Source organism: Pipistrellus kuhlii, unplaced genomic scaffold, assembly GCF_014108245.1.
Source record: "Pipistrellus kuhlii isolate mPipKuh1 unplaced genomic scaffold, mPipKuh1.p scaffold_m20_p_3, whole genome shotgun sequence".
NCBI lineage: Eukaryota > Metazoa > Chordata > Mammalia > Chiroptera > Vespertilionidae > Pipistrellus > Pipistrellus kuhlii.
The window spans coordinates 134,344,207-134,356,857 of record NW_023425529.1 but is presented as its reverse complement, the minus strand read 5'-3'; the positions used below and the strand labels follow the sequence as shown (position 1 = coordinate 134,356,857).

The 12,651-nt window shown below is 40.6% G+C and overlaps 1 protein-coding gene across 1 annotated transcript; it reads right to left on the bottom strand.

Annotated features, from left to right (window-relative positions):
• Positions 1-1,308: 1,308 nt before the first annotated feature.
• ACOD1 (aconitate decarboxylase 1) lies at positions 1,309-11,564 on the bottom strand. Its single transcript, XM_036455736.2, has 5 exons — positions 11,437-11,564; positions 7,405-7,566; positions 6,353-6,442; positions 4,145-4,350; positions 1,309-3,053 (listed from the first exon to the last, which is right to left on the bottom strand). The coding sequence occupies exons 1-5, from the start codon at positions 11,446-11,448 to the stop codon at positions 2,108-2,110; spliced, it is 1,416 nt and encodes a 471-aa protein (XP_036311629.1). The 5' UTR covers positions 11,449-11,564; the 3' UTR covers positions 1,309-2,107.
• Positions 11,565-12,651: the final 1,087 nt, after the last annotated feature.

Here is a 12,651-nt window from a genome sequence, read left to right as displayed (position 1 = left end):
GGATTGATTGCAAGTCGTCATGAGGAATTTTTTTAGAGTGATAGAAATATTCCAAAAACTGAATTGTGGTGATGTTTGCACAAATCTATAAATTTACTAGAACTCATTGAACTGTACACCTAAAATGGATGAATTAATAGTATGTAACGTTGATATTAATAAAGCTATGAAACATTTTTAATAATGTGTTCATGGTATATTTTTTTAACTGAGTATTTAGTCCACTTACTGTTTTTATAATTACAGATATATTTGGATTTTTTTTCCTATAATTTATATCTGTTCTGCCTTTTCTACATTTCTTTTCCCCTCCAGTCTTGCCTTCCTATGAGTTATTTCCCCCCTAATTACATATTTCCCTCCCTATTAACTGGAAATGATACATTCTACTGCCTTTTTGTAATAGTTACCCTAGAAATGTCAACATGCATACTTACAAATCAAAGTCTAGAGTTAGTAGCTTTGCCTTTTTCTTGAACAAAACAAGGAATTTAGAGCACATCCGATATAATAAAAGCCTAATATGTTAAGTGTCGTCCAGTCATCCGTTCAACCAATCAAAGTGTAATATGCTAATGATATGCTAAGTCCACTCAACCACTCGCTATGATGAGCATTGATCACCAGGGGGCAGATATTTGACCCATTGACCAGTCACTATGACATATACTGACCACCAGGGGGCAGACTCTCCAACTGGTAGGTTAGCTTGCTGCTGGGGTTGGGCCAATTGGGACTGAGCGAGATGTGCCAGACACATTCTGGAGCCCTTCCATATCCCTCCCCGGCTGGCCATCCTCCCTTTGGGGGATGTTGGGATGTTGGAGATCCAATTTCAGCTCAATCCTGCTCAATGCAGAAGCTGCCCCCTGGTGGTCAGTGTGTACCCACAGGGGGAGTGTGGCTCAGCCAGAAGCTGGACTCACAACTGGTGAGTACAGCTGTGGTGGCAGGAGCTTCTCCCACCTCCGTGGCAGCACTGAGAATGTCCAACTGACATCCCCATAGGGATCAGGCCTAAGCCATCTGACGGACATCCCCCCAGGGCTCCCAGACTGAGAGGGTGCAGGCTGGGCTGAGGGACCCTCCCCAAATGCACAATTTTGTGCACTGGTCCTCTAGTTTACTATAAAATTTCCTGCTAATGTTACAATTTTAACCCATAAGACATTTTATTATTGGTATTTTATAAGTCAATATTTATTTAACTATAGACATATACATTTTTGTTGTCATTCATATGTGTGTGTGTGTGTGTGTGTGTGTGTATAGTTCAGAGAGGAAGGGAGAGGGAGAGAGAGATAGAAATATCAATGATGAGTGAGAATCATTAACTGGCTGCCTCCTATACATCCACACTGGGGATTGAGCGTGGGCACATGCCCTGACCAGGAATTGAACTGTGAGCTCCTGATGGTTGATCGTCTTGTTGTCATTCTTTATTATATCTCAGACTCTTCATTCATTATTTATTTCACAACCATCCCCCCCCCCTTTTTTTTAAATAATGAAAGGTGACATAATGCAGTGGTTAAAAGCGTGGCTTCTGAAGGGAAGCCACTTCATTTTTTAGATTGCTTTTTATTTCTGCTTTACAAAATAGAGAAACTATGGTAAAAGAATACCTAGTAACATCTAGTAAGTTGTAGAAGCAGGATTTTAACCCACTAAGCTATCATATCTAAACCCAGCAGCATCCTCTCCACCATGGAGAGCTTCTGTAACCTCTGGTCTAAGAAATCTGTCGGAGGCACAACGGACCAGAGCCCTTCTCCACTGTCAGCAAAAAAAAAAAAAAAAAAATGTACAAGTTCAAAGCCTTCTCACACCAGAGGTTCATAAAATTCCTCTGAAAATACTAATTTTATAAGGAAGTCACAGGTGACTTGAAATTCAGCTCTATGAATGCTTATATATATTTGGAACAGTCTTGCAAATTAACAGGACAAGACTCCTTCCATATATTCCCAGTTCTGTCTAGACTCTCTCCGCCAGGCTGCATTTAGTTCTGGGCAAACCAAGAGCAGACCTTTGCTCTGGAAAGCAAATCATTGAATTTTCCCAAATATAAAGTCGTTTAGATGTTGTACTATGGAATTATTACATGCTAGATGGATTGTGAAATCATCTCTGGTGGAGAGGGTCCTTTCAGAAGTGAGGTTAGCACAGAACAGTCCTCTAGACCTTCCAGGTTGTCTAGTGTCTTTATAAGTCTTTCTACTGCATCGCAGGACAGCATCCTGGAGGCATTGGCTCTGAACTTGGCCTCTAGGTCCTTCTGGCTCAGCGGCTTCCTCCAGTGACCATAGAAGGTATCACAGCGCTCGGTGAAGGTGGCTCCATCCTTGAGGGTGACACTTATTTCACAGTAGAGTGTGTTGAAGTTTGGCAGGTTGTCCTGAGGATGCTCCAGCTCCATCTTGCCAAGTAACTCTCTCACCTGTGGCCTGTTGATCTGGTCTCTGTGGAACGATGGAACCGTGATGCCACCATCGAGCAGCATGGCACAGGCCGCATACTGGAAGGAGTGACGGGCTTCGTGCTCCGAGTCCGGGAAAGGCCGGTTTACGTACTGGACATCTGGAATTCTGAGCACGATCCTCTCAATGTGGTCAGGGGGAAGCATGGCTCTGTCGGTTACAAGGTGCTTTCTCACAGATGCAGCGGCGTCTGCCACCCAGTGGGTGGCCAGATGTGCAGGGAAACTCTTGAAAGCCACATCCTGCTGGTCCAGGAGCCACGCGTAAGAATCTAGGTTTGGAAGGACTTTGGGGGAGTAGTTGGTATAGAAGGCCCCGAATCCAGTCTGCGTGTCCAAGACCTGCTTGTTTCCTTCAAGACCCAGCATGGCCAGGAAAGCAGCTTCCATCCCGTGCCTGGCAGCGTTGCCCATGTGGAGAGGCTTGGTCTGAGTGGCGGCATTTGCCATGGGTGCCCCGGCATGAGAAACGGCAATAGCCAAGGCCTTTTGGCAGTTGGTCATGCTGAGCCCTAACATCTTGGATGCAGCAGCAGCACTCCCCAAAGTTCCTACCACTGATGGCGGATGGAATCTGAAAAGCAAAAAGGCAGTATTAGAGATTTACAAACCTCCACCACCAGGAGGCAGTATAGTTATAGTGATCAGGAACTTAGATCATGGGGCTATGCTGCCTGCGTTCAAATCTCAGCTCTTCCACTTATTAGTTGAGAGATCTTGGGGAAAGGCATTCAAGATCTCTGTTCTGTTTTCTCTTACTTACAAATGGCAACAATAATACCAGTAGTATTTACCTTATAGAGTGTTGAATGAATTGACATGCTTTTAACAGTGCCGGCGACAGTAAATTCTTTATGAATGGTACTTTTATAATTATAAAAGAAAGGTAGAAAGTTGTTGATTGCTGAAAGATCATGTAAGTAACTCTAAACATTAAGGGCCTTTTAGAAATTGTGAAAATTCACTCCGCATTCCAATTTACAGCTCTCTTAGAAGGCTGGACCAAGTGACAAGATAAATATTGTATTGAACCCTATGCTACAGCCCACATTTGACCATTTTGCCCTATGGGTTGAACAGTCAGGTTTAGGATGTTCTGTGTGTTCTCATTAGTATGAAGAACCCTAGCAAACATCAAAGTAGATTATGCTTTGATGGGATCAGGAATATTCAGGGTACCCACGGGTGCCAGGATGGCATCAGACCCCAATTTATTTCATGGTCCTGGTGTTCTAAACCCAAAGGGGATTTTTATTTATTTTTTAAAATATATTTTATTGAGTTTTTACAGAGAGGAAGAGAGAGGGATAGAAAGGTAGAAACACTGGTCAGCTGCCTCCTGCACACCCCCCACTGGGGATGTGCCCACAACCAAGGTACGTGTCCTTGATCGGAATCGAACCTGGGATCCTTCAGTCCGCAGGCCTTTGCTCTATCCACTGAGCCAAACCGGTTTCAGTGCAAAGGGGATTTTTCATGAGCACTTCTGAATCGTATCTTCATATATACAGTTTGATATGTGACTGGTGCCCTGACTTATCTGCTAGCACTAATATTAACATCTTCAGGTGAGCCACACTTTATATCAGAAAGCTCTACAGAAGTAATGATTCACAGATGAAAGGAGCTCTGACTGTTTCTTCGTGGGGGTAATGTTTTCCATACCTTTTTGGTATGTCATTGGCGTCCTTGGAAAAATTCATTAGCCGGCCTTGCACTTCGACCCCAACATTGAAAGCAAGCAGTAGGTCAAGACCAGAGAGCTTTGGACTTGGAAGTTGGGCTTCTGATAAAGCCATGAGGACAGGAAGGACAGCTCCAGAAGGGTGGGTGGCAGGATGCCACGTGTCATCGAAATCCATGGAGTGAATCTATGTAGACAGACAAGCAAACAACAAATCAAAAACCAAAATGTATTTCCCTGAATGCAATGGCTTTTGGATCAGTAAGCATTTATTGATAGTTAAGTAATAGCCTTGTTGGATGTGAGATTTTAGATCTGATTCCTGAAAATAAAACCTATGAAGAGGCTGTGATTCTTGATCACATAGCTGGGCACTTGACAGACTGTCCTCTGCCAAAAGCAGGCAGTACCTTGGGGAGCAGCTAGTGAGCCCCAAGGATCTAGGGTCTTACCCAGGTGACCAGAGCTCTCTGCCATAGCCCCTGAAAAGATCTGTATTTCCCTTATAAACAAAGCTGTGGAATTTGGTGGTTGCTTCATCCTTACCTCCCTCACTCCCTCCCCACCCTTCAAATAAGTTGCACTAAAACTTTAATATCATCTATCCCATATTTGGCCATATATTTGTGTACTTTTTATTATGAAATAATTTTAGACTTCTGGAGAAGTTGAAAGAATTTTTGAACCAAGATTATATACTAAATTATATTTTAAAATCATTATTTTCTGCTATCAGGTTTTAGTCCTCTTTAACCCCGCTATTTACTTTTTATTATATGAAACTAGAAGCCCGGTGCATGGAATTCGCACACTGGTGGGGGTATGTGTGTCCCTCAGCCTGGCCTGCACCCTCTCGAGACTTTGGGCGATGTCCGACTGCCGACTTAGGCCCATAGCGCTGTCGTGGAGGCCGGAGAAGCTCCCACCACTGTTACTGCGCTTGTTAGCTGTGAGCTCTGTGGGAGTGCACTGACCACCAGAGGGCAACTCCTGAGTTGAATGTCTGCCCCCTGGTGGTCAGTTTGCATCATAGCAACCAGTTGTTCTGCCATAGGGCCAAAACTGGTTCTTTGACCTCCCCAGAGGGGTCCTGGATTGTGAGAGGGTGCAGGCCAGGCCAAGGGACCTAACTGGTGCACAATCAGGGCCAATGAGGGTTGTGGGAGGTTGGCCAACCACGGGAGGGCTCCAGGATGTGTCTGGCCTGTCTTCCTCAGTCCCAATTGGCCAGACCCCAGTAGCAAGCTAACCTACAGGTCAGAGCATCTGCCCCTTAGTGGTCAGTACATGTCACAACGACTAATGGACTGGTTGACTGTTTGCCTCCTGGTGGTCAGTGTACATCATAGTGACTGGTCAACCAGTCAACTGTCTACCCCTTGTTGGTCAGTGCATGTCATAGCGAGCAGTTAAGCCGCCTTAGCATATCATTAGTATATTACGGTTTAATTGGTTAAATGGCCCACTGGCCCTCTGGATACTTAGCATATTAAGTTTTTATTATATAGGTTAGTAATAACCAGAAGTTCATTTAAAATAGATATTTATGTTTATTGGATGTGTCTGGTGCACTTTCTACTGCTTACTGGACATTTATTCCTTGGATGTACCATTGAGTTTGACTTTCAATATTCTGAGCTACTATCCCCCAAACCATAAATATATCTCAAAAACCCAACATATTCATGTCTAAATTATATCTTATGTAAAGCATAAAAATTGTCTCTTAGACAAGAAATGCTGACTTTTGTTACAAAAAAATAAAGATATCATATAGCCATTATTTATTTTTCAGTAAATGTTTGTTGAATGAATCAATTAATGAATTAATGAATAAATAAATGAAAGGCTGGCTACTGAATAGAAAGTGGTACTCAAAAAATTGAGTCTGGTTATCGGGTTTTATGTTCTCTGCTAAACACATTCAGAGTTTAGAGTTTTGGCTATCTTAGAGGTCGAGCTATCTAAATCCTACCTTATTTCTTCTACTTCACAATTGATTTAGAAAGTATCAATTCACTATGAAAACTGGGATTACTACATAGGAGGGAGGGCAGTCCACTTCATCTCTAAGAATTTCAATGATGCCATTAGTAAAATATGGAAATTTGGCAATTTCTGAGATATTTCCTGACTCTGAAAATTATTGTATTTGTCTAACAGTGGAAAAGACATGGAAATCTCCTTACAGCCACACCATTGACAAAAGCAGCATATGTCGGTGGGAGTCTCAAGGTTGGCTGGCCCCAAACAGTGCTGGATACGTTGGAACTGTAGATCTGGAACAAAAGAATATCAACCAGTGATACAGAGTGTGAGCCTAGCATGCCAAGCCCCCATTGCAAGAGTCATTCTTCATCTTTGGAGGCATTTCATTCATAGTCCTTAATTGAACCCTTTGTGCTATATTAAATCAAAGCCTTAACCATTAAATTCTTCTCTTCCTTGTAGGGCAATACACAGCTTTTCCCATGAAGTGAGAAGAGATATTGTTGCTCAACCCAGACCATGATTTATAAATGCTCCAGGGCGTGAAGCCCGAATTTACTCGTATTTACTCCTCGTGGGTAAGTACAAGGAAAAGTGAACTAGCTGCCTATGCCAAGCACATCCTCTGGAGGGTGAATGCTATGTCACCCACATATATACCCCTCTCTTCTCAGAGTGCTGGCCCAGCCTTTCCCCCAGAGACTCTGGGGTGGGTGCTATTGCTTCTAAGACTCTCAGTTAAAAAGTGCTTTCAGCCGAAACCGGTTTGGCTCAATGGATAGAGCGTCGGCTTGGGGACTGAAAGGTCCCAGGTCCGATTCCGGTCAAGGGCATGAATCTTGGTTGCGGGCATATCCCCAATAGGGAGTGTGCAAGAGGCAGCTGATCGATGACTCTGTCTCATCGATGTTTCTAACTCTCTATCCCTCTCTCTTACTCTCTGTACAAAATCAATAAAATATATTTTTAAAAAGTGCTTTTAGTCATAATAATAATAAATATGAGATATTACTAGTGTTAAGAATGGTCTTAAGCCAGTGACTTAGTGAAATACATGGATGAATATGAAAACTTAGATAATAGAGCACAGAAAAGTGTAAAACTATATACAACAATGCTGTATACACCACGTAGTATCCCTAACACGAAGAGCAGAGCAGTATAACTCACCTAGCTCTGGTACACTCACGGGTACACTCCTAAGCAGGCATGTGTGCACATTGGCTTTTATCTAAGGCAGACATGAACTTACTTTACTATATTCGTTGGCTTTGTGAAACACTTCTGTACCGGTTCCCAGGAACCCAACGCCCAGCGTATCCAGAATCATCCTCTTGCTCCTCTGAATAACACGATCTGTCAGGTGTCCCACTTTCAAGCCTTGGATCACTTTGGCAAAGCTTTCTGTGACAGACTTTAAAGGGGAGAGGGTTAGAACAGTCAGATACTCACTGTGTATCTGCATACGTCTGTAATAGATGAAAACTCAAGGTACTTTTATGTAAAGAGTTTATTCCACTAGAGGAAACCCAAATGATCAAATTAAGTTTAATTTCTAAAAAAATGATGTGTACCAAGCACCTGCTATGTGTGAGAAAAAGGGAATACACACTAGCCAGTTTCTGCCCTCAGTCAAGTTGAGGACACAGATTAGCAAGCAGACGATGACCCAGAGTGTGGAGAGGTGATGGTGAAGGGAAGCACAGACAGTCAACAGGGGAGAGTGGGGAGCATCTTGGCCATACAGTAGATAGACCTTGGCAGGGGGTGAGGTGCATTCAGAGAGCTGGTAAATGCCATTTTTAAGTATGTACCAGGTATTGCACTGATCTTTTAAGACACAGTATCCACAAGTCTCTAGGTAGGTATTTATTGTGCATCTCCTTTGCAGGTAAAGAGACCCAGAAAGGCAATGTCATTAAGTTACATAGGCTTTTTTGTTGCTGTTGCTAATCCTCATTGAGGATATCTTTTCTATTGATTTTTAGAGAGATTGGAAGGGAGGGGGAGAGACAGATAGAGAGAAAACATCAATGTGAAAGAGAGTGAGGAATATAGATATAAAAAAAGGTATAAGTGCCTATCAACAGTAATCTTACATGTAAATGGAATAAATGCTACAATCAAAAGACACAGGTTAGCCGAAACCGGTTTGGCTCAGTGGTAGAGCTTCGGTCTGCAGACTGAAAGGCCCCAGGTTCGATTCCGGTCAAGGGCATGTACATTGGCTGCAGGCACATCTCCGGTAGTGGGTGTGCAAGAGGCACCTGGTTGATGTTTCTCTCTCATCGATGTTTCTATCTCTCTATCTCTCTCCCTTCCTTTATGTAAAAAATCAATAAAATATATATTAAAAAAAAAAGACACAGGTTAGCCAAATGGATAAGAAAACATTATATATGCTGTCTACAAAAGATCCACCTCATAACTAAAGACTCATACAGGGTGAGAGTGAAGGGATGGAAAAATATTTTCCATACAAATGGAAATGAAGCCCTAGCTGGTTAGAGCATCATCATGACTCAGTGGATAGAGCATCATCAGCCTGTGGACTGAAGGGCCCCAGGTTTTTTTTTTTTTGTTTGTTTGTTTTTTAATATATATATATATATATATATATATATATATATATATATTATTGATTTTTTACAGAGAGAGGAAGGGAGAGGGATACAGTCAGAAACATCGATCAGCTGCCTCCTGCACATCTCCTATCGGGTATGTACCTTTGACAGGAATCGAACCTGGGACCTTCCAGTCCACAGGCTGATGCTCTATCCACTGAGCAAAACCGGTTAGGGCTGGGCCCCAGTTTTGATTCTGATCAAGGGCACATCCCCAGTAAGGGATGTGCAGAAGGCAGCTGATCAATAATTCTCTCTCATCATTAATCTCTCTCTCTCTCTCTCTCTCTCTCTCTCTCTCTCTCTCTCTCTCTCTCTCTCTCCCTCTCCTTCTCCTTTCCTCTCTGAAATAAATAAAAATATATTTAAAACAAAAACAAATGGAAATAAAAAACACAAGGGGGTAGCAATATTTATATCTGGCAAAATACACTTCAAAGCAAAGGCCATAAAAAGAGATAAAGAAGGCCACTACATGATACTAAAGGGATTGATACAATAAGAGAATATAACCATGTTAAACATATATTCATCTTAAATATATAAAAAAGCCCATGGAAGACTTTAAGGGAGATAGACAGAAATATAGTCATACTAGGAACTTTAATATACCATTGACATCACTGGATAGATCTTTGAGACAAAAAATCACACACAAGGAAACAGAAACTCAGATAATTTATTTACTCCTCATGGGTAAGTACTAGGAAAAGATAACTAGCTGCCTATGCCAAGCACATCCTCTGGAGGGTGAATGCTATGTCACCCACATATACACCAGATGGATTTAATTGACATTTATAGAATATTCCATCCCAAGACTGCAGAATATACATTCTTCTCAAGTGCATATAGGACTTCTCAAAGATAGACCACATGTTAGAACCCAAACTAAATCTCTACAAGTTCAAGAGATTTGAAATCATATCAAGCATTTTCTCAGATCACAATGGCATGAAACTAGAAATTAATTACAATAAAAACAGTCAAACACATGGAGGCTAAACAATTAAAGGGCTACCAATGAAATCAAAGAAGAAATAAAGAACTTTCTGGAAGCAAACAAAAAGTAGCACACAACCCAAAACTTATGGGATCAGCAAAAGTGGTCCTGAGAGGGAAGTTCATAGCATTACAAGAAACAAGAAAAAGCTCTAATAAACTATGTAACACTAAAACTAAAATAATTATAAAGAGAACAACAAGAAAATCTCAGAGTAAGTAGAAGGATGGAAATAATAAAGAACAAAGTGGAAATAAATGGCATAGAGACAAATAAAATAAAATAAAATAAAACAAAATACAAAAGATCAATGAATCCAAGAGCTGGTTCTTTGTAAAGATAAATAAGATTGATGAACTTTTAGCCAGACTCGTCAAGAAACAAAGAGGGAGAACCCAAATAAATAAACAGAAACATAAGAGGTGAAATAACTCCCACCACAGAAATACAAAGGTTTATTAAAAAAAATACTATGAAAAACTACATGCCAACAGGCTAGTCAACCTGGATGAAATTGACAAATTCCTAGAGAACTTAATCTTCCAAAACTTAATCAGGAAGAAGAAAAATACCTGAGTAAGCCAATAATAACTAATGAAATTGAAGCAGTAATCAAAACTCTTCTGCAAACAAAAGTTCTGGACTTGATGGCTTCACAGGCAAATTTTACCAAAAATTCAAATAAGAACTAACACCTATCCTTCTCAGACTACTCCAAAAAATTCAAGAGAGTGAAAACTTCCAAGCTTTTCTTATTAGGCCAACATTATTCTAATACTAAAGCCAGATAAAAACACAAGTAAATAAAATTAGAGGCCAATATCACTGATGAATATAGTTGCTAAAATACTCAACAAAATCAGATCCAGCAGCACACTTAAAAAAATCATACATCATGATCAAGTGGGATTTATTCCAGGAATGTGAGTTTGATGCAATATATACAAACCAATAAATGTGGTACATTGCATAAACAAAATAAAAGATAAAAATCACATGATCATATCAATAGATGCAGAAAAAGTATTTAATAAAATCCAGTACTCATTTATGATAAAAACTCTCATCAAAGTGAAACTGGAGGGATCATACCTCAACATAATAAAGGACATATATGATAAACCTTCAGCCAACTTCATATTCAATGGACAAATACTAAAAGCATTTCCTCTAAGAACAGGATCAATACAGGGATGTCCTCTTTCACCACTCTTATTCAACATAGTACTAAATATTATAGCCTTAGAAATTTTACCTTCTCTAGGAGACTAAGAACAATAAACATATAATTAGAAAAATAATCTGGCAAAGCCAATGTTAACGTACACAAAACTAGGAGGTTAATTCAATGAATGTATAATGATTCATTTTCTTCCTAACTTTATACAATAGATATATGTCTGTCATTAATAAAACATTGCTAAAACACACACACACACACACACACACACACACACACACACACACCCCAAACAAAAAAAAAGAAACAAGATGCAGTTAATTATATAGATATCACAGAGGCTTTGGAAAACAGTAAAATGCCATTTTTGAAGTAGAATCAGATAGCTCTTCAAATGAGAGGGCAATGAAGAAATCGAGACAATAAGAGATAAACTAGAAAACCAATTTAAATTGGCCACATAAAATATAACAATACCTTGAGCTTCATGGTCTAAAGAAGAGGTTTATCTCAGGAGGGAATCCAAGGAGTAATTCATTTTCTGTGTGATTGCCTTTTATACCCGCCACTCCTCTCAAACCCAACCTCCTTTTCTTTGTTTTAACCTTAAAATATGTTTCAACACTTCCCACTTGAACTTATTTTAGAGGAACCAGAGGTTTCCACGGAGGGAATGCATGGCCTAGGTCATGCCTGACCACAAAGAAGAATAGTAACTCTGATGCAAGCAGGTCTCCAGTAATCAGGGAAAAGATTAACTGGTTCCGGCTGTGTGCGCCAGCACATAGTTCCTGCTGTTTCCCACCTGCCTCCCTGTAAAACTCTTCTCCTTGGTTCAGAACTTCAGAGATGGTTTTTGGACATTGGTCCACCATATTCCCAGGCTGCTGGCTTCCTGAATAAAGCAACCTTTCCTTCCCACCCAACACTTGTCTCTCAAGTATTAAGTTTCAAGCAGTAAGCAGCTCAATTTTTCAGAAATATTATAGTATGTCAAAATTAGAAAAATATTCACTCCTTTATTTAGGTATTATACTACTATAAAATTATTCTAAGGATATAAACATGGATGTGTGGAAATTTTGGTGAAAAATAAAATTTTTAGCCTTGCTTTTTATTCACTTAAAAATGAAACAATCAGTTTCTTCTCAAGGTGCTGCACTCACTTCCTCCAATGACTGCATGGAAATTAAAACTAAGTTATAGAACAGTCAACCTGGATAACCTTCTGGAGACCAGCTGAACAGAAACCCTATAACTAAGGATATAAAGAAGAAGCCATGTTTTGCTGAAACCGGTTTGGCTCACTGGATAGAGCGTTGGTCTGTGGACTGAAAGGTCCCAGGTTCGATTCCAATCAGGGGCATGTACATTGGTTGCTGGCACATCCCCGGTGGGGGGTGTGCAGGAGGCAGTTGGTCGATGTAGCTCTCTCATTGATGTTTCTAGCTCTCTATCCCTCTCCCTTCCTCTCTGTGAAAAATCAATAAAATATATTAAAAATAAGAAGAAGAAGAAGAAGAAGAAGAAGAAGAAGAAGAAGAAGAAGAAGAAGAAGAAGAAGAAGAGGGAGAGGGAGAGGGAGAGGGAGAGGGAGAGGGAGAGGGAGAGGGAGGAGAAGGAGAAGGAGAAGGAGAAGGAGAAGGAGAAGGAGGAGAAGGAGAAGGAGAAGGAGAAGGAGAAGGAGAAGGA

What these genes read in the sequence shown, in the direction of transcription:
- ACOD1 (XM_036455736.2), bottom strand. An exon ending in CTTTTGTCAATGGTGTGGCT is followed by an intron (nt 4,351 to 6,352) that starts GTAAGGAGATTT and finishes CTGTCTACATAG; the next exon opens with ATTCACTCCATGGATTTCGA. An exon ending in GCCAATGACATACCAAAAAG is followed by an intron (nt 3,054 to 4,144) that starts GTATGGAAAACA and finishes TTTGCTTTTCAG; the next exon opens with ATTCCATCCGCCATCAGTGG.